General features: G+C 36.9%; 1 protein-coding gene across 11 annotated transcripts in view; it reads left to right on the top strand.

Annotated features, from left to right (window-relative positions):
- Nucleotides 1-25,301, top strand: part of AFDN (afadin, adherens junction formation factor) — a 129,849-nt gene that overhangs the window by 24,759 nt on the left and 79,789 nt on the right. For 10 of the 11 annotated variants that reach the window (XM_082049160.1, XM_082049157.1, XM_082049161.1 and 7 more), the window contains exons 2-8: nucleotides 11,801-11,996; nucleotides 13,686-13,801; nucleotides 15,792-15,955; nucleotides 16,786-16,946; nucleotides 17,922-18,079; nucleotides 23,951-24,062; nucleotides 24,474-24,641. In XM_082049160.1, coding sequence (XP_081905286.1) covers nucleotides 11,801-11,996; nucleotides 13,686-13,801; nucleotides 15,792-15,955; nucleotides 16,786-16,946; nucleotides 17,922-18,079; nucleotides 23,951-24,062; nucleotides 24,474-24,641 — 1,075 coding nt within the window. The remainder of the gene's footprint in view (nucleotides 1-11,800; nucleotides 11,997-13,685; nucleotides 13,802-15,791; nucleotides 15,956-16,785; nucleotides 16,947-17,921; nucleotides 18,080-23,950; nucleotides 24,063-24,473; nucleotides 24,642-25,301) is intronic. The other variant, XM_082049159.1, reaches the window with a different exon arrangement.

Raw genomic sequence — 25,301 nt, 5'->3', positions numbered from 1 at the left:
GGCAACAGCCCGGTGCAATTCCTGTGCTATCACATTGCTTTTTGGCAAGATCTTGACCTGCTATAAAACCTTTACCAATGTCAATTTGACAGTGAGCTCTTAACAATGCTGTAAACAAGGGAAAACAGATTGAGAGGTTTTTTGCATTTGGGACTCCTTTCTCCCCAAATTTACATGCACAATAATCCATTGTAGGCCTGCCTTTTCTGCATTTTGCTAGGTAACATCCTCTTATGTTTTGCTTGGCTGTATAATTCTTCATATCCTGAGGTCTCCCAGAGAAGAAATAAATACTCTTTTCCTTTTAAGATGTTTTCTAAAGTGGGTCTGCCCCATCTCAGAGGATAGAGTGGGACATTTGGGTCCAGTCAAGGATAGATTTTGTGTTAAGGTAAGGGTGTAAGTGCATTTTGATGGGGTTTTGAGTGGTGTTTTTTTTTGTTGCCTTTTTTTTTTTTTTTTTCCCTCCAAGTAGATTCCCTGTTGCAGTTTGTCTGCTCCAGGAGAATCAGGTGCTTGTTTCCTGTTAGGCTTGTTAGCATTCCTCCTTTAAACTCCTGACTAATTAGCCTGGTTGCCAGAGCACTTGCATGCAGAGTATCAGGTAGCACCGTGTTTTGCAAGTTCAGTCAGTGTAGCTGGGTATCTTAACCCTCTGTGGTGCAGATTCCAGCTCATCTGATGGGAGCGACACTAATGTAACACGATCAAGTTTATCACTACAGAGTAGAAGTTGGGTCAGTCTTAACTGCCTGTGTCACAGGAAAATAAATTGATCTGACCCCTGGTTGCATTATGTAAAAATGACCCTATTTTTATGGTTTCTTTTGATAGCCTGCTGCTTCATATTCAAGCTTGATACTAAAATAGTTACTTGCTGATTACAATAAATTAATCCAGACAGCTTTTTATTTAAAGGATTGTTGATATCATGGTTTCTTGTTATGCAGCGAGAGCTTATTTCCAGTATATAAGTTATCCTGAGAGCAAATAAAAATTATTACTTTGTCAGGTGAATGTCAGGTGCATGAAGTGATGGTGGTATCTGAGCTGTTCTGTGTATTTGTGGTTGGTGTCATCCTATTGGTAGGCAACAGCTTGTCAAATTTGGTTTTTAATTGATCTGTCGGCTGTCAGATTGAACGATTGTCCCATGTCAGGAATGTGAAGTTGCTGCAGTTAGTGGTCAGAAGACATCAGATTTAGTTTGCACTATGTGGCATGTGTACTTCTGGACACTAGAGAATCCATATAGGAGGGAAATGTTAGGAATAATTTGATTTGTGTCACCTGTAATAAAACTGTGATCAGCTTTGGTAGTGACAGCCACAGGAAAGCAGGCTGCATGAGTTTGCTGGTGGAAATGCTTCTTTCAATAGTGCAGCTTTCTGTCATAAATAGATCGGTATTTCTGTTAGAGATATCTATTGCTTCTTGAGTAAAAATGATCTTTTCGGTTTTTAAGTAGTTTCACTGATTAATTTGAAAACTAGTTGTACTGTCACTTTTTGTGGGTTTAAGATTATTCCTAATAAGTTCCTCTACCAGAGTTATATTATGGAGGAAACAATTTGTTCTTTTTAAATTGTGGAGAAATTATCTTGTTCTAGTATCCCACAACTCTTGCAGCATACCTGTTATGGAAGTGACCTCAACATTACAGTATTCCAAACTTTAATTTATGACATCTGCTTGTAGAATGAGTCTTTAAAATATTTGAGAGATTTTCCGTTCCTGTAGCAGGCTGCAATTTCCACTTAGCTCATTGCGACTGTTGGGCACTGCTGGGACGCAGTTCCAACCCATCAGTGTCAGCATCCTGAAGAGAACTTTTTTTGGTGATGATGCCACTGTGTAGATGAGCTAGAACTACTTTTCCCTTGAATAAATGTCCATTCAGATCTTCACTTTTTACATGCAACATTCAAAATGTACTTTTGGAAACCTGCTTGCCTCTGGCTTTAAAATTCCCATTTGAAAGCTGGATTGTCACTGTATCTAGAAATGGCTTACTGCTGTGCTGCTGTTATACTCTTAACTATTCTTTCAGAAATGTATAAACACTACATGAGAAAACAGAACTACAATTAAGTGTTGGCTGGGTGCTGTCAAGTAAACGAGGTGTGCTGCTGCTGAGCAGGTGTGAAAGCAAGAGCAGTCAGATGAGGTTGGCTGGATGAGCTGCTGGCTGCTGCGTTTCTGCTCCCTTCTTGGGTCTGGCACTTGTCTGACGTGTGCAAAGACTCCACAGCATGCTAAGCCAGTGTAGCGTGAAACAAAAAAAAAGCCAAACCCCAAATAAATACTACTGGCTTATAAAGCTGTGAAGTCTCCGCAGGGTCAGGTGTGTGCTGATGCTAGTGCAGAAGTGGGAATAAAGTCTCCAGCTTGGCAGAGGTTGCTGTTTCGTGGTTTCTTCAAGTTAACACAAGGTACCAGCAGCAGAACGGCTCATCTAACTGCTGGCACTGTCAGTTTTCCTTCACATTGAGTGGAGTGGGGAGAAATCCCTTCCATGTTAGTTAACCTGATTCATGTTGCTGTACAGCTGCAGGACACTGGTGCCTGGCATAAGGGAGGGGGTGGGAATAAGTGTCTGGGTATGAGGAAGGGCTTTCTGCAGCAGTTAGAGTTTCTCTTTGCTTTGAGGTGGCTTTGCGTACACTTTAAATATTAAAATGAGTAAGAGCAGCCTTTTCTGTAGCCTGATTGATGACTGAAGATACTTAAATACAGGAACTGCAGCTCTGCAAGTTTTTTGGCAACTAGCAATGCCAGTGAAAAATCAGACTGTCAGTGCTTGAACTTTCATTCTCCTCCTTACAATTTTCCTGTTGTGTTTTGGTTTTAAGTGGATATCGTATATGTTCCTCTTCCTCCAAATCAGGCTATTTAAAAGGCATTGGCTTTCACAGAATAAATAATATGAAGAATTCAGACTTATTTAATCTTATTTAAAGACATATCTGGAAGAAGCTATAGTGGATTGTCTGTATTTTTAATTTTTCTTAAAGTTTTCTGGAGTTGCTTATAAGCATTAGGTTCTTAGTTCTGCAACAGTGACAGAATGTAGGTAATTAGTAGAAAGGTAAGCAATGTGTTCTTGAGGATTATCACTATTTGTTACTTTTGCTCTTACTTCTAGATATGTCATGACTAATTCAAAGTAGGCTTTGTTTTAATTTTGACTGGCTTTTTACTTGGTTTCAAATAAGATTGTACTCTGCCTGTGTTTGTTTTGCTGTTACAGACTTCAGGGTATTTTAATAGACCAGATGTGTGTAAATTAATTTTCTTTTTTTTTCTTTTTTTTTTTCTTAATTTTTTTTTTCTGTCATGACATCTCCTTCAAATAATATTTCTTTACTTTTTTGGGGGCGTGTTTTCAAAGTATCTATTGACAGTGACTACTAGATTGTCAATGTGGTATTGGGAGAGCCACGGAATGGCTCTTGCACCAGTATCAACATGGTTTATAAGGGGAGTCTGATTTAATTGAGAGTATGACTTAATCTTTTGTAGCTTTATTTGCATTTTGAATTTAAGCAGTCTAGTTTCATTGCAGATGATTGATTAAATAGTTACAAAACTGTTTCTAGAGATCAATGTTGAAAATATTGTTGCTTTTCAGTTAACTCAGTTGCTTTTCAGTTAACTCATTTTGAGAGAACAATTTACATTTCCTCTGATTAATGGTGAAAGGTTAAATGATGCTGTCCACCGCAGCTAAACAAAAAATACCCTGCAGGTGGCAGACAGTTGCCATGTGTTGCAAGTGCTGTTAAGTTTTTCCCGATCATTTACTGTAGGTTTGAAAATTACAGTTAGAAGGTTAAGTGTGTAATGCTTTTGGGTAGTACACTTGGCAGATTTTTATTTAGTTTTGATGGTAGCTGCTTCTGGAGTTGTAAACCTTGCTTGAAGACACTTCATGTTGCTTATACAACTATGTCTTTTGTAGAAGTTTATGAAAACTTAAGTGTTTTCTGCAGGAACCATGGTCGATGGCTGCATACAGAATCTGGTGGCTTTGGCAAAATACACTTCTGAAACAAACATTTTTGTTTTGAAGTAGGTAGGAAATATTCTCGTTTATCTGCCTCGTGTAGATTGATCTGTTCTGAAATTTAATTATTTGAACTGTGTGGTATAACTCACCAGGAAAATATTCAAGATTAAAGTAATGTTTATTTCATCAGTCTTGCTATATGGGCAGCTAAGTAATGGAAAGTAGGGAGAATGCATATAAAGTATATGGTAGAATATTTACATCAGTGATAGTTCAAGGTTCACATGGGCATTCCAGCTGCATTAATGACAGTAAATCCTTTTTTTAGGGTATGTTAGTTTTATTTATAGTCATGTATTTTGGCCTTATGTTAAGATTTAAGATTTTATTTGTCATATACTGCAGTGGGTTTTTCATTGACTTCATTGCATTACATTTATAATATAGAAATGTTTGTAGTACCTCTTGTTTTCTGATCTTGAAGCTTTGTTTCATATTGTAGTGGGGCTGGTTTCTAAGATGTAGCTTTCTTCATGAAAATAAAGAGAGGATTTCATCTAGCTATGCTCCTTGTGTTATGGGTTACTAATAATTCTCTTTGATAGCTCAGCTGTTGGTCCTGCTTCTGTGAATATTATGGTGTGCGTAAATTGTTGTGGCAGAATGAGTCATTCTGTAGTGGAAAGTCTTTGTTGATCCAGGTGTCAAAGAGTTTGGAAGAGGAAATAAAGCTCATGGAAATTATTTTTATAGGAGCTGTTTTTTCATATGTTGTTCTTTCTTCTCTTGGAACCATTTAGGGTATTCTGTCATTACTCAGCCATTTGGGGTATTTCATCATTAACCTTGAAGCTGAGCTTTTTCGAAGGTGCCTGGGAAAAAAATGTAGCTTACCTAGAACACTGCTTTTTTCCACTACATGGAAAACAGTTTATAACAGTTTACAGGATTTTTTTTGAAGACTGTTTGGAATTCCCTTTTAATAGTTGGCTGTAGAGTCTGTATATGAAAATATTGTCTGTCCTCTAGTTTCAAGTTGAGAATTCACTGTTGGAAATGTATGCTAGAAACCTGACCCCCATGTAATTTTGGTGCTTACCCCCTTAGTGATTTAATGTGATGAGGTTTTAAAATCTTGTAGGATTTTTTTTTTTTTGAATATTCATATATGCATTAGAATTACATGGATTTGTTGCATACTTATGGCTTTTGGAGAGGCAAAAGAAGTAATTCCATTTTACTCTGTAGACTGACAATAGGTCAGATACAAAAGCATTATGTGAATGTTTCAGAATATCCTGCAGTGATAATACTGTTGTTACGCTGAACTGTTCTATCAATATTGTGACCTGAATTCATTTGAAAGCAACTTGTATTTGCTTTAGTTCTAATTGTTGCAGTGTGAATTGGTTTTATTGTGATTTATATTGTATTATCAAAACTCCTGATCAACAAGTACGTGTACCTGAATAATAATAATTGCAGCTTAGTTAGGAGTTGGTCTTCTGTAGATTTTTGTCCACAGAATGTGAATGGGGCAGGAAAAAAAGATGTGACATTTTTAATGTGGGTTTTTGCTATTTTCTAGATGCAATCATGCAGAATACTGCTTGCAAGGCAAACAGTATTACCGATGTAGCTAAAAGAGATCAAAGCTGGGCTCCCGGAGGTGTTATAGATGAGGATTTCTGAAGGGAAACTTGTATTCTCTACTGCTCAAGAGACTGAATAGTTTCCAAAATAGATAGTGTGTAATATGCTTGAAGTATGTATTGCTTTGTGATTGATATGGGTGGGACAGTAGTTTAAAAGCCTATGAGTAATTCTTTGCCTGCCTTGTGGGAGCAGTGATCCTGATCTCCTAATTTGCTGCTGTGCCCCACATATTAGGATGATACTCTCTTGTTACCTCCTCGGATACTTCAGTGGAGGGGTTTCCTTTCTCATATGCGAGCATGGCTGTGGATTACTGCTCCTGGATATTAACTGCTTTGTTTGCAGAAGCCTCTCTGATTCTTCAGGAAGTCCAAGATTCCCTGCAACAAAGCCCATTGTGTCACATTATGGGCTTTTTCCAAACCTTACTTACCACAAAGTGTTTTTTACCTATTTCTACTTGTATTTTGTATTTCTTTTTGGCTATGTTCTTCTTCTGTAAAAAAAGAATGGGTTGGTTGAAGAAGGAGAGCTGGTTTTCTGAGGGATTTTCAAATAACCAAAGTACTAAATACCTCTGTCATCCATATCTGGTAGCACTTTTCATATGTGTGTCTGTGTAACCAGCTTCCATAATCAGAGACAGAAGCTTCAGATACTCTTCTCTGTCTTTTTTACTTACTTGCTACTTCTGTATAACCTATCTTTGACTGACTGATTATCTTGATTATTACTGATTAGTGCTTTAACGCAGAAATACCTACTTGATAGTAAGTAACTGGGAGCTATTATAGATTTAAAGATCAAACAAACCATTTTGAGAAACAGGAATCACTTGACTGAAGCTTCATGGAAAATTGATGGTTTATTCGAAAAATTGTATGTCACATTCTCAGTTTTAGATGTTACTTAAGTGATCTGTGTGACTGTTACATATTAGAGTTTGTTTGCTGCCTGCTTTTGTGCTGTTTTTCAGTTGATGATGGTCTGAGGCCATTGAGGAGGGTGACAGCACTGAGAAAGCAGAAGTTTTCTAAGAATGTTTTGTCAAAGCTTTTAATGAGATTTTGTAGAATTTTGAGGTCTTTTTGTATTGTGAAAGTGTTGTTTCAAGTGTGCCCTTCTGATACTTATGTGTGGTTTTATTTTCTTTTTCTAAAGACACACTTCTGGAGCTTTTAACCTGTTGATTTTGAGGTAGTTACTGTTTGACATTAACTTTATGCAAAAAGTCATAACTAAGTAGGAGAAGTTTTATCATGTGTTTTTTTTTTTGTGTGTGTGTGTGTACCTAATGAAGAAGTGGTACAACTTACTTTTCTTTGTAAAATCCAAGAAACAATGGTTAAATGTGAATTTTTTATTTTGTAAGTCAGAATTTTCCTTTGAATAGGATATACTTGTTGAAACTGCTTTAAGTTATTCTGATAATGATAAAAAAAAGAATCATTAGGCTTCATATTTAAGGAAAATGGCATTTATGATTTGAAGGGCTTACAAAGAGCTGACTTTTGCTAGGTCTTCTTTAAAATATATTTTGTAGTCTAGGTGATCAGAATTAAATTTTTAGAAAATTGACTGTACTTGTGTAGCCAAAGACTGTTCTGTATACTCACATTCCTACATAAGGACCCATGGACTTGCACAGCAGATACATTAAAAAATCTAATATGTGATTAGATGAGAAAGCTAAAATTGCTTATGATGCCTGCAAACTCCCAAGAGGAACTTAATGGAGTGTTCATACAATTATGTGATTAGTCACTTTTGAAATCCAGAAAACATTTTTGAGTTCTTTTTGATAATTTATAAACGTCACTTTTTATCTTTAGAGAAAGATGATTTTAAGAGATTTGTAAATGTTTTGGGGGGAGTTCTCCACTTACAAGTATATGTTAGGCAGTAACAGGTATTTGTATATTTATTTGGTTTAGGACAAGTGATTTTTATTTTCTAGTCTCCTCTCTTGACACAAGTCCATTACATAAACTGCAGTGAACCTGCCCGGCAGTCCCGGCAAAAAATTCAGAAGTGAGTGAGTTTGAGGATGAAATGTACCTCTGAAAAAGAAATGCTTTAATGCAGAGTGAGTGGAAATGCAAATTCAAGTGTGGTGCCTACCTTGTTGTCTCAGTGTGAGTGGTGGCGTTGATCTCTGTGTGTGTTTGTTATTGGTCTACTGAGCACCTGGCCAGAAAGTTAAATATGTCTTGATCTTGAGAGATATATACACACACACATATACATGTGATATATAAAAAATAATACTAAAGACTTAGAGGGTTGGTATTGACTTTTTTTTTTTTGAGTCTCCTAATTTCCTAAATTTTTGATATGTGAAACCAATTACTTTCATATCACTGAACACTTTTATATAAATACTGTAATACTCTAACAATGCCCAAAGGAACAGTTTGGAACTTAGTGGAAATGAAACAGTAAACTAACTAGAGCTTTGTATTGGGAAGTGGTAGAACGTTGTGATGCAGTTGTGAATTCTATTTTTTTTTTTTTTTTTTTTAAATGGAATACTTTGGAAAATTGAGGGAGGCATGGATTGGGGGACACACCTTGAGAAGCCACCATAGGAGAGGATGCGGTGAAATGAACAGCCAGTGGTTGACACATTCAATTGTTTTCACACCCAGATTGTCAAAGCAATGAAACAAAATTCAAGTGACCATTCTTCAGAGGAAAAAGTTACTTCTTTTACAAAAGGGAAACAACACTTGCTTTGTACTAATGTCGTATCTTGAGTCTTCAGAATGCGGTTTTGACATTTCTCTGCTTTGTTAGTGTCTGGAAGTAGAAATAAGTTTTATCGATAAAACCCTAAACTAAACCATGGTAGTTTAGAGAACTTCTTAAATTCTTCTCTCAGTCTTCTCTGAATGGATTGATGTTGCATTCCCTCTTGAATATCTGCTGTGGTGTTGAAGAGAATGTAAAATGAAAAACATCTATAGGATTAAAAACATGGCTAATGGACAGTGGATAGTGTCCTCATTAAAACAATCTCTCCTTAACAAAAAAAAAGGTCAACTAGAACCTTATGTATGTGTAGGAACTCATACAGCATGTAAAGCTTGAAAAAAGAGATTTGCAGGATGCTCATTTGCTCTCTTAATTCTTGTTTCAGCAGTAACTTGAGATGGTGGTGGGGAAAACTTTGTGTAAAGGGAAATAAATGTTATACATGGGATATGATTATGCTTCATGGCACTTCTGCAGAAAGCTCATGTGTCATCGTCTTTTGCAGCCATCAAACAAGTGGATGAAAACCTTAAGTTGGTTACAAAAATAGCCATGCCTGTTTTGTGAAGCATCATGGTTAAGGAGTGTTTAAAGAAGATGCAGCCATTTAAATTGGTCCAAAAGAGTGTGTGGGACATGGCTCAAAATGTTATCTGCAAGAAAGCTCTCTGTACGAGACACTGTAACATGCTTAGACTCACTTTTCTTGCAAGAGCTACAGAATTTTCCAGCCCGACTGGAAACAGAGCACAGTCACGCTAGGAAAGTTTCTTAAAGCTAGAAGAGGCAACTCTTACCAGAGTACCGCCAGCCTGCAGAGAATTAAAGATGCCGTGCTGGCGGTACAGACCAAAACGCGCCAGCTATCAAGGGAGGTGTGAAAGGAAGCTGGCATGGCTGAACATGTTATCAGAAAGCTGAAGTAGTATCCAAATGAGGAAAACTGTAAGGATATAAAATCTGTCAAGTGGAATATAAAAGCATAAGATAAAAGAAAAGAATTTGAGTAATAAATTCAGAAAAGCCTTTAATAATAACTGCCTTTCAGTCCATCAGTAGTAGCAAACCTACCACCAGCTGTAGGGCCACGGGATGATCGCTTCATAACAGAAACTTTCAGAAGATAAGGCGATAGCAAAAAAACTTTGCTTTGCATCTGTGTTCAGTGTTGAAAATCATGGAAAGGTTGCCCTGCCAAGGACTTTTAATGAGTAACTCATCAGAGGAATGCTCTCAAATCAACGTTTGTTAAGATTTTAGAGAAGAAATGGACGACATGAAAGCAAGTTGCTAGAACCAGACAATGTTCATCCAATAACTATAGAAAGTGAGGGATTAAGTGATTTTACTAAGTGGTACATAATGACTCCTTTAGCTAGACATTTTCAGGTCACTGGATAGAAGTGCAGCTTGAGACCAGTATTGAAAGGGCTTTTGCTCATGATGTTGTCTGTGCTGATAAGAAACTGCAGTACTGTACAGAACTCATGGATCTGTCGTAATTATAATAGATTATGGAAAGGTCAACAGAGCTTTGTGAAAAGAAGTTATGCTTGTAGGAGCTCACTGAAGGAGCTGGCAAGAATACACGTAAGGAAGTTCCAGTTTGCTATGGGAGATGGGGTTTCCACAAGTCATTCAGTAGCCTTCTGTACGAGAAGGGTAAATCCTCGTATGGATGATTAGTTAATAATTAGATAAGAGACAAGAAATGAAGCGGATAGGATGCTTTTCAGAAGTGACTAGTAGCAGTTACGAAAATATTCAGAGTAGAAGACTCGAGAGCCACCTTTGAATGATTGTGGGTAAGTCTGGAGTGAGGAGGTGGCAGTTAAGCTGAAGTGGAATCTGAAAGCTGAGGTGTATGGAAACTAACTCCTTGCAGGAGGGAACAGTAGTTTGAGATTACAACAGATAGTTTTGTGGGAAGACCAGCTTAGGCTCAAAAATATCAATTGTATAATTGGATAGGATAACAACAGAGAATAAAACAAAATTGGCCATTGTCTAGGTCTATGGTGTCTCTGCATTTCACTGCTGTATTGCTGCAGGCTTGGGAGCACCCTGGGAAAAGAACAGTGCTTGCTTCTGTGGATATTTGTGTGACTGAGGTGTTTGTCTTAGTGTAGGTTGTCACACCTTTTTGTTACTTTTTTTTCTTTCTGTGGAGGTCTTCTGAATGGTAAGGCAGCTTCAATAAATATCTCAGGTTCTTTGTTGTTTAAAGAAATGCTGTGATGTGTTCTGTCTGATCAGATGTAGTACTGGAAAGGCTTGTGCTTAGCATGAAATCTACCACGACACTCGACACTGGAAGACATATCTATTTCAAAGCCTGTGGAAACTGAAGACAGGAGTAATGATTATTAAGCTGTAGACTAAACTTGGCAATGTCAACTAGGGCACTGGAATCTGCTTGATTTCCCCCCTGCATGCAGGGCCCAATGACTGCGGGGATTTTTGCAAGGGGCAAGAAACAGACTGGTAGAGGCCGCTGGGGAACTCAAATTTGAGTTTGGAGTTGGTATTCAGACTAGTAATGGAGTTTCATCAGCAGCCAGTATCCTCCTGCAGTTTGGGAGGCTGGAGTGGAGGACAGGACTCTGCTGGATGAGGAAAATATTTGATGTGGATTTACAGCAGTTTGGACAGATCAGTGCTGCAGCTGTGGTGCAGCTACCTGGTTAACAGTTGCAGTCCCTTTCTTCCCTCCCTTTCACCTTGTGTTGGTACTTGAGGTTTTCCTGCCTCCCTGAGTGTTGACGGAGCTGTACCAAAGACTCACCTTTCTGGAAATCTAAAACAAAACAATGTTTTGTCTTCCTGAAGAGGCTGTTTCTGGGACAGATGAGTGCTGACAAGAGAGAGGAGAACGTGAAGCGGGAGAATGAGGAAAGAAAAGATGATGCTTAGGGCTGCTGTGATGGAAAGTGGTTCCCTTTGAGACATGTTGCTGTTCCTCAAGCATATTTAGCCTGTACTCTTACAGACGTGGGATAAAAGGCCCTGCTGTGGGTAATAAAATACATTGAGACCAGCCACAAGATGCACTTCTGTATTTTTTTTTTTTAAGTTCTTATTAATTCTCCTTCAAGTAAACCTGGCAATAGCTGTACATTTGAATATTTGCGGAATGGAGTTTTAAATATTTCCAGTAATATAGGGTACTTAATTTATTTTTACCAAATATTATTTTTTCAAGTTTATGGTGTCCTACTGAGTAAATTCTACTGTCCTCCGAATTTTGAAAACTGATGCAATATTTGAATGTCTTATATTTTCACAATATGTTTGTAAATAGTAAATAATAACTAATAAAATAACTCTTGAACCTTATAACTGTTAGCCAGCAGTCAGATTTATATTCTTATTTCTTTACAGGACCTGGAGTTTCATGGAGTGATGAGATTCTACTTTCAGGACAAAGCAGCTGGAAATTTTGCAACAAAATGTATCAGAGTCTCTAGTACTGCTACAACTCAAGATGTGATAGAAACTCTTGCAGAGAAGTTTCGACCAGACATGCGAATGTTGTCATCCCCTAAATACTCGCTTTATGAGGTGCACGTCAGCGGAGGTTGGTATTTATTCACAAAGTCTTTCCTGAATCCACACCACCTTCCTATCCACCCCCAACCAAAATATCTTTAGGTTTGCCTCTAGCTTCCGAACTACATAAGGCTTGGGGTTTTTGTTCCTAAGTACGTTGCTGCTAATTGTTATGTGGGAGAGTGGTATTTCAGAATATAAGCACACATATCAAGCCTGCAGTTTATGTAAGTTTTGATTATGATCTATTAAATGTTATACTTGACATCCTGTTAATTTGTTGACATTTGTGAGAGAGCTGCTATTTTAGGACTCATAAGGTAAAGGCTAAATTTATCCTGGGCAAATAGGAGTGTTAAGTTAGAGCACTTAAGAGTACATCCTTAGTTGTTCTTTGAGATGTGAGCCTTTGATAGGTAGCCTTATAATGCGTGTTCCTTTACTGATAAATTGAGGCAAGTTCAACACAGTATTGTGTGAATCAACTGTGTTTCTTAAACAGGTGCTTTCATATCACCTGGGAAGAACTTAGAATATCTAAATAGCCTTTTGGTGCTGCTAGCATTTGTGTCTCCCCACCCCAGAAGAAGGCTTCAGGTTGGAAGGCAGTAGTGTGTGTGGTGGTGGTGGAGGCAGAAATAGGATAGGCAGAAATAGGATAAGCTATCTTTTTGTCATGCTTTTTCTATTTCTGTGCTTCGGAAGCTTACATAAGTGGTTTACCTACCTTAAATTCTGCTTTTGAAAGACTGAAAATAATTTAATTTGAGAGAGAGAATGGAAATTTACTGGGATGTGTGTCACTTTTCATGGCCTACGAATGATGACTTGATGTGAATTATAAGGGATTAGAGAAAAGTGCATGTGTCATCACTGATTTTAAGCAATGAGTAGTGTGTGGTTTTTCTGCTTCAGGGTTTTTTTTAAAATCTCTTATCATTGTACCTGTAATCAAAATGAGACTTTTTTTTCAGAGCAAGATCCTGATGTTTAAAACGTGGCTCTTAAGAGAGGCACCTCATTCAATATGAGTATTTCTCATTAAATAAAATGTAACTGCAAAGACATCATTGTCTTGCTATGCATGTATACTATCTCTGACTTCTAGAAGTGTGACCAAATGGCAAAACTTGTTTATTTTTATCCACTCTCAGACTCTTTCATATACTTAAAATAGATATAATATACTTAAATGAGATTTTGTCTAGTAGATGTGCATATTGGATTTAATTTTTTATTTGATAATCTGATTTATTTTTGTGCAGCCTTTCCAAAATAGCAGTTCTTGGCCCACAGCCAGACTAGTTAAATTTACAATAAGGAAGATGAGTATTTGAAAGACTCATGAAATTATGAAGTTCTAAGCATTTTAGCTGTAGTTATAACTTCTGTTCGAGTGATATTCTTGTCTTCCCAGACTTCAGTTCTAACAAAGGAGGTGTGAAAGATTACTGTATGTGGACTTTTAGCTTGTGTAGATAGAGGGAATACACTTAGGCAGGTTGCTCTAAAGGGGGCATACATTTCTACCTCCCCCGGCTTTCTGTCTCTATACTTCACAAGGAAACATCAACTGATGTGTACTGTTCAGCAAACCTTTTATTTGTGGTGGGTTTTTTGATTTGCTTTATTTTTTTTTTTAAGAACATAACTTGTTCTAAATATCTTTGCTCTTGAGGTGCCAAGTAACTGTTACTGCTTTTCATTTTTTTTGAAGAAGAAAGAAGATTAGATGTAGATGAGAAGCCTCTTGTTGTACAATTAAACTGGAACAAAGATGATCGAGAGGGAAGATTTGTTCTCAAGAATGAAAATGATACGCTTCCTCCAAAGGTGAGTCTTTAAGAAGGAGCATGATAGTGTTAACAGCAGTTTTGACATGTGTGAGACTTGCTTGAATAGTAATTTTTAGTAATAATAATTTTTAGTCTTCTGATTCCTGAAAACAGCTGCTGCTGCTGACCTTTAATATCTGGAGCAAGTCTTTTAAAATACTTAAAATGCGTCCTCGCAACACAGCATTTCTGTGATCTTTTGATGGCTTGTGATGCTTTGATGCATGTAGCTATCTAGTATTGGAACATGTAGTGCCTGGGGAACTTAAAACTAGCTTTGTTGTAATATGATGAATTAAAAATTTCCTCAAATAGCATAGGATGCCAAACACCTAGGAGGTAATCCTGCCTCTTGCAGAGCCTTTAAAAGGGGATGCCAGAGGGAGTTAAATAACTAAAACTTGTTACCTCTCTAGGTAACATTCTGTTCCTTAACAAAACTAATGGAACACTGTTGCCTTTTGGGGAGATGTTTTTTATCTTCCAAATGCAAACTGAGGGACATGCGAACATCAGCCATACAAAATAAAAGCTTATTATTATTGTTAGTATTATTATTATTAGTCGTCATTCAAACATTAGATTAGATTAGACTTTGTCTCCTGAAGTCGTATAATTGTATATATTAGTTATAAGCATCCACATTAGATATATGGAAGATATGCTGTTCAGTGTGGACTATTTTCAGACTAGTTTTTCATCTTGGACTGAGCACTAAATTTCTGTTGCTCTCGGAATTAGAGCTGGTTAATTTTAAATATGCTTTGGTTATAGGTACATGAGCTATTCTTATGCTACACGTTTGGCTACAGGATACATTCATGTCAGAGGTGGGGAGAGAAAATTAATTATGGAATCATAGAATAGTTTGGGTTGGAAGGGCCAGCCCCACTGCAATGAGCAAGAACATCTTCAACTAGATCAGGTTGCTCAGAGCCCTGTCCCGCCTGGTCTTGAATGTCTCCAGGAATGGGGCACCTACCACCTCTCTGGGAAACCTGTTCCAGTGTTTTACCACCCTCATAGCAAAAAATGTCTTCCACATGTCTAGCCTGCATCTCCCCTCCTTTAGTTTAAAACCATCACCTCTTATCCTGTCACAACAGGCCCTGCTAAAAAGTCTGTCCCCATCTTTCTTATAGGCCCCCTTCAAGTACTGAAAGGCAACAATCGGATCTCCCCAGATCCTTCTCTACTCCAGGCTGAACAATCCCAACTCTTTCAGCCTGTCCTCATAGCAGAGCTGTTCAGCCCTCTGATCACTTTAGTGGCCTTCTCTGGACCCCCTCCAATAGGTCCATGTCTTTCCTAATGATCTCTTGCACTATGACTTGCTATTCCAATTCATTGAATCAAGTAATCTTCAATCTTCCTTCTCTATGTTCTTTACTTCGTGACAGAAATAAAAAGCCCTGCATTTTCTTTCTCTCATCTTTTATTATTTTCTCTACAGAAGGCAAATGAGCCTGGCATTACTGGTATCTTGTGTATGCAATGAGCTGGAATTGGAGAGCACTGGAAGGACAGCTTGGAAAAATACACCATAGGGGAGCTGTCCTCTATAATGTTTTCCTTCTGCAGTTTATTCTTACCTGATGCTTCAACACAAGCTGTCTTGAAAACAGATTAAGTGCAGTGTTGTTTGTGAAGTATTTTTACTGTGAGGCAGAAATTTGTTTTGTAACCTTCAGTTAATCTTCGAGGCCACATAGATAGTAGGCATTACTCAAAATTCTGCTGTTTCTTTGCTTTGTTGAGTTCAGTGTGCTTAATCAGTTCATACCTGCTTTGGAATATAAAATTATTTTTTCCTTCCATGTTATTCTGGAGAGTGTTAGTCCCATCCCTGTGTAATGCAGTATTGTTACCTGGAGCATTGTTTTTTTTGTTAGTGATACTATGTCTTAGTCACATTTATTTGGAAAGTTAATACTAACTTTTCATTGGACTAAAAATAATGAAAGTTATTTTAAACTTGTTTATTTCAGAAGGCTCAGAGTAATGGCCCTGAAAAACAAGAAAAAGAGGGAGTAATTCAGAATTTCAAACGAACTCTCTCAAAAAAAGAAAAAAAAGAGAAAAAGAGGCGTGAGAAAGAGGCACTGCGACAAGCATCAGATAAAGAGGATAGACTTCTTCATGGGGATGATATGTAAGTGTTCTAAACTTTGATCAGTTCATATAGCCTACATCTTTAAAGGATTCCCCCTCTCTGCCAAATAAGTTGTTTCTTTCAAAAGTAAGTAGTTTTTAAACTGGGAAATAAGCTTCCCCCCCCCCGCTCTTTATCCTTCTACAGAAATTGACACATGCTTGGTGACATGGATTTTGCCCACTATGTTTATTTTTGAGTACTTACTCTAGAGTGGGTTTATTCCTCTCCCTGTATTTGATTGTTCTGTATTTGCCAGAAAAATTAGTGTGTGTAGGTATTTTATATTTGACTTACCACCTGACTATCAGTTTGTTTTTCTCCAAGATGTTTTTTTGGTAGCCAGTCTTCTAGATTCTTCAACTCTTGCTCCCAAATGTGCTGCACCTTATTTGTTGAGACAGAGCAAGACATACATTAATCCCTCTACAGAAAACTGGAGCACAAGAGTCAGTCATGAATAACTGTATGTAGAACTAGAAAGCTGAGAAAGGTCTACATTAAATTAAACTTTGTCTCTACACGAGATTCTGTGGGTTTCATATGTAATACAACAGAAAAAAAAAATCATTAATGGTGGACTTACAACATACCCAGAAAGAAGATGAATGATGAAAATGTGTTAATTGATAAGAGATTGTCAGAGATGGAAGAAATTAGTTGTCTGGTTGACAGTTAATCCCAGGAAAAGTGAAGTTCTTTTAGAACCCGTCTTACAGTAACTTAATCAATTCTACTTGCCTTTTATCCTTTATGAAGTTGTGAGGATATATGTATTTTAAGCCATTAGTGACAGGTTTTTTTTCTCTTTATTTAAACTAATTTGGCAGTGAGAATTCTCGCCTTGCAGCTGAGGTTTACAAAGATATGCCTGAGACCAGCTTCACTCGCACAATATCCAATCCTGAGGTGGTTATGAAACGGCGGCGACAGCAAAAACTAGAGAAGAGAATGCAGGAATTTCGCAGTTCTGATGGCAGACCAGATTCAGGTACTGAGATTTCTTCTGGTTAAGTTGTAAACAGTAAACTTTTTAAGTCCAGCAACCTCTGTAAATTTAACTTAACATCTGCTTTCTTTCACATTTTTGTACTTCATGACTAATTTATTTATGGTATAACTGAATGAAGGCTTCGTAGAGATAAGATTCCATAGGAGTGTGTTTTGTGATTAGTGCCAGTCAAAGCTTTTAGTGATGGGAAAATCAATGGGAGAGAATATGCTCATTGATCTTGCTAACAGTGCTGAACCGGGAAAGAAGGTAGGACAGAATTAGATTTACTAAATGGACAAAGTGAAAAAGTCTTCTGATATAAATGTCTTTCATTTTACTAAGAATAAGTGGAGTGACTTGAATATAAAAATACAATCAGTAACACAAATACAAGATGGCAAGGAATGATTGTTCAGGTCTGCACAAAGGGTTCTGGTAGATCTTGTGAATATCAGTGGTCAAGTATTTCACATTCTTGGGGATAAAGATCACAGTGGTTGTATAAACATCAATGTTAAATGAACGAATGAAGCAATGTTAGTACTGACAAAACCTCAAATGGTGTATTCTGTCCACGGAAGAGCAGTGAAGGAGGAGTTAGAGGCCTGTGAGGGAAATCTTAAATGGGCTTTTTAAAGAGAGGGGAGATTCCTGAAGGTCAGCGCATACTTGCTGTCAAGATGGGAAAGCTCAATTCTTCATCCAGTCATTGTCACTGTTTCCTTTTAACTTCAGGTAGTATTAAGAATGATGAAGCACTTTGGAAAAGAGAAATTAGGAAAGCATCAGAGGAGGTTTTTACCAATGACAAATTTATTTTGAGAATATTATGTAATTTTTCTTGTATTAGTGGATTGGTTAAATGATTTCTGAAGGGGTTTGTTCCAATATTCTGTTAGAAATAGAATAAATGGCTGCATGTCTGTGTCTTTTATTTTCTGGTAGCATTATTAATTAAATTTTGTTTCCAAGGTGGGACACTGAGAATTTATGCAGACAGTTTAAAACCAAATATACCATACAAGACAATCCTGCTGTCCACTACGGATACTGCAGACTTTGCAGTTATTGAAGCACTGGAAAAATACGGTCTGGAGAAGGAAAATCCCAAGGATTATTGTATTGCTCGTGTAAGTGAAGTTAACAAGTAACAATCTTCTCATGCTTCATATTTGGTTTTTTCTCCTTGTGGTAGCTATAAAACTAGATGGAAAGACTCTGGTAGTTCTGTGACTTTTTTTTACTCTAACACTCTCAGGAATTCTGAAGTCATTTGTCAGGGTTTTTGTTTTTAAAACCTAAATCTTCCAATCTTACTAAATTATTACTTGATACATAGATAAACATGAATAATGAAAGTAACATATTTCTGGATTGGGCACTGTGGTTTTATACCACTAAACATGCTTGTGGTTCGCAAATGAATAAACAAATAGTTAATCCAGTGGATACCTAAATTTGTGCTCTTTGTGCACGGAACAGTTCCCCTGAATTAAGGGCATCTGTTCAGAGGCAAAAGTGATGAGTTCAAACTTCATTATAAAAGGTATATTTTATGTACTGTTGCTTTATGCCTTTCAGTGGTAGTTTACCCTCTTTACACATCAGAAAAGATTAAACATTTAAGTGAAACTTACACTTATTTCAGAATGTTATTATTTTAGGAGTTATAAATATATTGTATAGAATTGCTGTTTATTAGAGGTATGGCTTTATCAAGAAGTCCCATGGGCAGTAGTGATTAAAGGTTACAAGCTTCTGTCCATATCATCTTCTGAAAGAGAATAGTGAGATTTGGAAAGATTTGATCCTTGTTTGAGTCCAGGCTTTGATTACATTTCTGGCTATTATTTGTCTAATAAATTTGGATTTATTGCTCTTTACAATAATGAAAGAAAGGGAAAAATGTTTGTCTCGTCACATTGTGTTCTCTTTCCCTGCCCCTTCTCCAGTGATTGAAGTGTCACTGGACAACAGTAAGGAAGCCTTGATTATTTACTATTCTCCACACATTCTAGCTGCTCTAAATGATGTGAATATATCTTTGGTCTTGAAGTTGCTTTCTGATTTGTGTTTTATAGTATCTGTGAGTAACTTTAGTGTCGTCTTTTGCTGTGCTTACAGCTTCCAGTGGTATAATTAGCTGGGAATTGACATGTTGCTCTAATGTTGTTCTAATTAGCAATAAGGAAATTGTATGGTGGTAGTGCTTTCATAGTTTCATAACAGTGAACTAATCTTAGTTTTTATTGTTTCAGCAGTTTTGTCATAGTTCTAGACATATGCTTAATGAAGTTCTGAACATTTTATCCTTGGCTTTATTAACCTGTAATTGGGGTCCCAACTGTGAAAGTTAATTTTACTTAACTTCAGTAAAATTTTACATAGGTTTTTATTATAGAGGGGAATAGTTTTGCAAGTCATAGGAGGTTTTTTTTATGACGTACTGTATTAAAAATTGATTCTCAGTTTTGGCTGCAAAGTATTTTCTATGTGTAGTTTAAATTATGACAATTATCTTCATATTGTGGGTTCTATAAATGAAATTCATGGTTCTCAGTCATTGATCTTATTAAATAGGCTGCTGACTTGACACACTTATTTTTCTGCTAGTTTGAGAGAATTGTGGGCTACAGCAGAGACATAATGACTGAATTTGGAAGATGATAGCTTTGCATCAGTCTATTTAGCGTGGAGTTAGAGGGTATTATGATATATTATGAAGTGCTTACATTTTAGTGCATTTATTGAGCTGATTGCACACTCACCAGGGAAACTATTGCAAGTCACTGTTGTGGTGCTAGTTTTCTCTCTCACCTCCCCTTGTTCTCCGATGTTGTGTGGGGATGTTTAATGTAGAAAATAATCTGAGGAATGTTGCTTTGATCTTGGGAAGGATTAACCAAGCCTTTGCTGTGAAACAAATTGATTCAAATTAGTTTTCTGGAAAGCACTTCTGGTAAATATTTTGTCTTTTCTGAGCAACGCATCATCTTGATACAGTAAGGTTCTATACTGGCAAAAGTTTTATGCTATGTTTACATTTGAGAAACGTGAGTGGTCTTCATTGACTAATAGGAGATCTTTTTTGTACCTTTAAGTGTAGAAGACCTTACTGTTTTGCTTGCCATAGTTACCTGAAATCTACTTGACCTTTCTCAGTGCCTCTGCTGTTACAGTGTTTGGGTTTTAAATATGATAAGCCTTCTGTTTTTAATAGAGTTGAGTATTTTTACCTTAACTTTAAAATCTGCTTTTAGTCAAGTATTTTCTGAATTTGCTTTCCTTGCTTGAAACATACAATATCCTTTAGCTTTAGTTTGATGTGTCTTTCATCACTGTTTTCTTTTTTGCAAACTCACAAATACCGTAGTGCTGTGTTAAACAGGTGGCATGGCTACTTGTCCTCTTTTACATTGGAGTCTCATCGCTGTTCTTTACCCGGATGGGGCTCTTTTCCCTGCTCTTTGGTCACTTTACGGTGTTCTGTGGAAGACCAGTGTATCTTGCACATGTTCCTATTCTTTACTTTTTGTTAGGTTTAAAACAGTGGCATGTGTGACTTCAGTTTCCTATTGGTCAGGATTCTTAAATGTTTTCTCTTTGGGTGGCAGGTGTCTTCAAAGTGTCTTCAAAGAAGACTTAAGCAGTTGACATTTACTTAATGATTCAGATGGATTTTAAGTTACATGACAAAACCTTTATAAGGCTGCATAAGTATCTGCAATAAATTTTACTCACTTCTGAAGTTTCATTTGAAAGATAAGCATTGTAAGAATTTTTCTTAATGCGTACCATTGAAAACCTTTATTGTAAATGGCAGTTTCCAGTTAGTTGCTTGCTTTCATACCCTAGTTTGTGGCGTATCAGGCTATACCTTTGTGCTTTTCTATGTAATCAAATAAATGTAAGTTTGTTCTAACACACGTTTCTTTCTGTTTCAGTTTGCTTGGTTTGAGTTTCTCTGAATAATATGGGGTTCACTGCACATCTCTCAAGATGTCAAATTAATTAGACAGTCTTCCAAGCTACCTGTGCATATTCACTTAGGGCATAATACTTGAGGCATGCAGCAAACCAGTTAACTCTTAAAAGCAGAATCTTGATTAGACTTTTGGTTTAGCATGCTCTTATTTTTTACTCAAGGATACGACATAAATAACTTTTTGTAATGTTGAGTAAAAACATGCAGTTTATGGTGATCCTTTTTTTTTCAAGAAATAGATATTAGAGACATGAGGCATTAAATATTTTTAGCAAGTTCCATGGGGTTTTGTTTTGTTTTTTTCAGGGACATATGCAGAGCTTGTGGTCCCAACTCGTAAGGAAAATTGAGTATAAGTTAATTTGAATAAGCAGATATATAAAAACATGCATCAGATAGGAGTGTTATTTAAAAATAATTAAAAAGACAAAAGAGCTTATTGAAAACCTATTATAGCATGGGTTTTTCTTGTGTGAAACTTCTGCTGAGGATAGATCTGACAACTCGATCTCGTAGCTATTGTATTTGAGTATTGCCTTCTCTTACTCATTTATCCCAGCAAATGGCTTGAAAGTTAAGTGAGAAGTTGTTATGGGCTTCATTTAAATTTCTTAGCTGTATTTTCTGCATATTTCACTGCATTTTAAATGAATAAATGATAATTTGTATATGCTCCTGAATGCAATTATGAGGAAGCAGAGGATATTCTTCCCAATTATCTGTTACAAATCTGTTTTAGTTCGTAGCTTGTCAGCTGACAACCTGCTTCCAAGACTTGTGATCCTAAGCTGGTTTTACCCATCTCCATTTCCTATGCTGCTGCAGAAATCAGAGGAATGTCTGTGCCTGATCTCAGCAATCTGTATGGATTCAAATTCATGAAAGGATTTTTAACTGCATCTTCTTTATTTTTAAAATGAAAGCAGATCTCTATCCACGAGCCAAAACTCAGTCATAATATAAACTTGTTCCCATGTTTTTCCATTGTTTTAAAATGAAGGAATTTCAGCTTTATGGGTGTCACTGAAGCAGCATTCAGTTAAAACATAGAGATGTTTTCTAAAATGGCTTGATCACAATTAGAAGCCTCCTGAAATGCATAAGCTCAGATGTGGTGTGTTGTGTCTTTCTACAGGTTAGGTCACACACTTCTTAAAGCAAGGTTTGTCTGAGTTTATTGTCTTGTGCTCCCTGAGGGGCTGGAGGACAAAGGAGATTAGTGCTTTTGGGACCCCTCTTCTCTCGTCTAGTTTGCCTTTGCTGCCGTTGAGCCCAATGCCAAATACAGATGCTTGTCCAGGCTCCAAGGCAGAATGAATATCAGGATCACGTAGCAGCTCCGATGTGTTTCTCTCACCTGTCCTCTAACCTCAGAGCATCTGGGATTTTTTTGGTTTGCTGCCCAGTGCTGGTCAGCCTCTGGAATGCCTGTTGCAATGTGTAGTTCTTTTGTTGTAACTAGTTGCCTTCTGCCTCAAGGGCTTTGCTTTGGAATATAAAAATTATTGCTTGTTGAATAAGGCTTGAAACACTGTTAGTTTAATTAGCTAATCAAAGTCATCCCATAGGTATAATTGATTTTAAAGTCTGAGATCTGAAATAGAAAAGAGTGGTTTGGTAAGATAAGATTTCAGTGTAGATGTGGTTCTGTTTCCCTTCGGCTTGTACATTTTAATGTTTTCCTCCTTTTAATATAGCTTGTCTATTTGAAAATCTAATTAAAGATAATTTAATTAGTCCTATGTTTAGCCAGGTTTTGCATAGAAAATGTTTTTGGGAACAGCCAATGACTCAGTTACATGCGTTTGATCTGAAATGTACTTGTTTCCTCCTTGGAAGAAGATGAAAGGATGTTTGAGGTGGATCTGTGAGAACATAGTTAACACTGAAATGGGTGAGGAGAGGGAACGATAAATGAGAGTGGAAAAGCCTTTGGAGGGTGATACTGTAGTGGGGTGCAGTAGCCAGTAGTGGCATCTTTTCAGAAGGTGTTACCTGGGTCACAGTTCAGAGATGGGAATAATTCTGAGTAGTTTGTTTAAAATACAGCTGTCTGTGAATTCAAATAACATTGCTAGGATCATAAATGAGGGAGTAAAATGGGGTTTTGTTTTTTATTTTATTCAACTTCGAAAGATCCATCTTTAACTTACTCCCGCACTGTAATACTGCCTGTCGTTGGTTTTTATGTGCAATTGCTGCGGGGAGCAGTAATGCAAATGCACATGAAATCACAGGCTGTGTCTCCTTTAGAGTCAGAACTCCTGAATCAAGGTTTCCCCATTCCTCTACCTTGTAAGGCTATAGCTGTAAAAGATATGAACACTCTCTGGTTCTGTTCTCAAAGTGTACTTAGCTTTGATTCTTCCTTAAAGGTGGACGGCATGAAGCAGTTGTGGGAAATGCTCCAGTTGTGCCCTTAGTTTCTGTTTAGGCAGGTAAAGGTTGGGTAAGACAAGGATGCAGGAAGTATCATAACATTCTTCTTGGCAGCTTGTCTTGCCATTTCTAAAGGTACTTCCATGTGTGAGGTAGTAAAGGAAACTTCAGTTTTTTAATTATCACCCCCACAGATCTTTGGGGCTTGTGTTTTTGTGTGGTGTGTTTTTTCTTTTGTTTTTTGCTTTTTTATTGGTTGGTTTGGTTGGTTGTGGTCTTTTTGTGGTTTTGTTTGTTTTGTTTGTTGTTGTTTTTTGTTTTATTTTGTTTTTTTCCTTTGGCTGTGGAGAAATTGGAATAATAGTATTTACTGGAAGATGCTCTTGACTACCTGAATTGTCACTTGCTTTCCATTGCTTTTTAAATGTATCTGGTGTTCCAGGAAGTGTGATTTCACTGTAACAAGAGGCAAGACAGAGAGTTAGAAAAAGTCTTGTAAAGCAAAATGAATTTTAAGTTACTGAATTATTTTGATATATCTCGTTATAAACAAACAAAAATGAGAAGATATGCTCCTGAATCCTCTGTTCAAATTGTCTGCTAACAGCTCTGAAAACTGACAATGGTTCTGTTCTAGGTTGTGCTGCCTCCTGGTGCTCAGCACTCCGATGATAAAGGTGCTAAAGAAACTATTCTTGATGATGATGAGTGTCCACTGCAGATATTCAGGGAGTGGCCTGGTGATAAAGGTATGTCAGAAAAACCTTAAGAGATTTTTTTGCCTTGGACGCAGTCAGCCATAGTGTGAACCCCATGTAAAGTAAGAAAGGGAACATATACTTCGAAGTGTTTTGTATTCAGGCACTTTTAATGCTAGGTACTTTTAGAATTATTTACTATTTCAATCAGCACTGTTTATAGTAATATATCTTTAGAGAGTAGAAGTGTTTTACATTTTATCCTACAGTTTCTAAAGTATCCACTGTGGAGAAGTATCCTATTAATCTTTTAAATAGTTTTAACTTAAAAATGACTACATAAAGAAGTGTCAGGAACTTAGTAAGCTGAAAGTAATCCTATGGAACACTTACAGTTTAATAGGTTTTAGATGTATGCTTGCTCACTGATACTGAGACTCAAGGTATAATATTGTGTTTCAGGAATGCTAGTCTTTCAGTTGAAAAGGAGGCCTCCTGATTATGTCCCCAAGAAATCCAAGAAAATAGCTGACGGAAAGCTATTAAAGGGGAAGGAAAGAATTGACGGGTCTGGCTATGGCTCTTGCCTTCCTCCTGAGAAACTACCATATCTGGTAGAATTAAGCCCAGGTAAGAATCTCTAATTGTCTTATAATCTAAATTACATTATTACATAGTTACTTAGATTTTCCGAAAATAAGACTCTAATTGAAAGCACCAGACAGTCTGTTGGCAGTGTCACATCAGTTGTTCTTCTCATGTTAGATTTTTAAGTGGAGCTATCTAGAGGTAAAGCTACATCTTGCTATAGTATTTAAATTTTACTAGCAAAACATTTGGAGTAAGAAAAGGGGAGAAATGGTTGACTAAGACTCTGCCTCTATTAGCATAGTTTCAAGTACGAAGTTTTTAGTGTATCAAAAAACCAAACAAAAAAATCATTCTGGCTTCAACTTCCTTTGGATTTGGGGGTTTAAAACTTGATAAGTACTTTAACATGTTGTCTTGTGGTTTCAGGGGGAACCAGAAAAACACCGCTTAAATCTGCTTTGTTTTACATCCAGAAGTATGCTGTAGCATACCTAGTACGATATATTTGATAGTGCTGTACATGAAAAGTACATTGTTAGAAGGACAAGAATATGAATTTTAAAATCAAACTTATTTGCTAAACATTTTTCAGCATATATAGAACCTTCAAATTATTACCAAGGCTGGCTTGTATTTTTGGCATTCCAATTCTCTGGGCTGCACTGTAATTTGCAATTAGTATTATTTAAGAACAGCCAG

The sequence above is a fragment of the Streptopelia decaocto genome (assembly GCF_964273445.1).
Source record: "Streptopelia decaocto genome assembly, chromosome: 3".
Taxonomy (NCBI): Eukaryota; Metazoa; Chordata; class Aves; order Columbiformes; family Columbidae; genus Streptopelia; species Streptopelia decaocto.
Note: the sequence above shows the minus strand (reverse complement) of the source record. Positions and strands in the feature narration are given on the sequence as shown.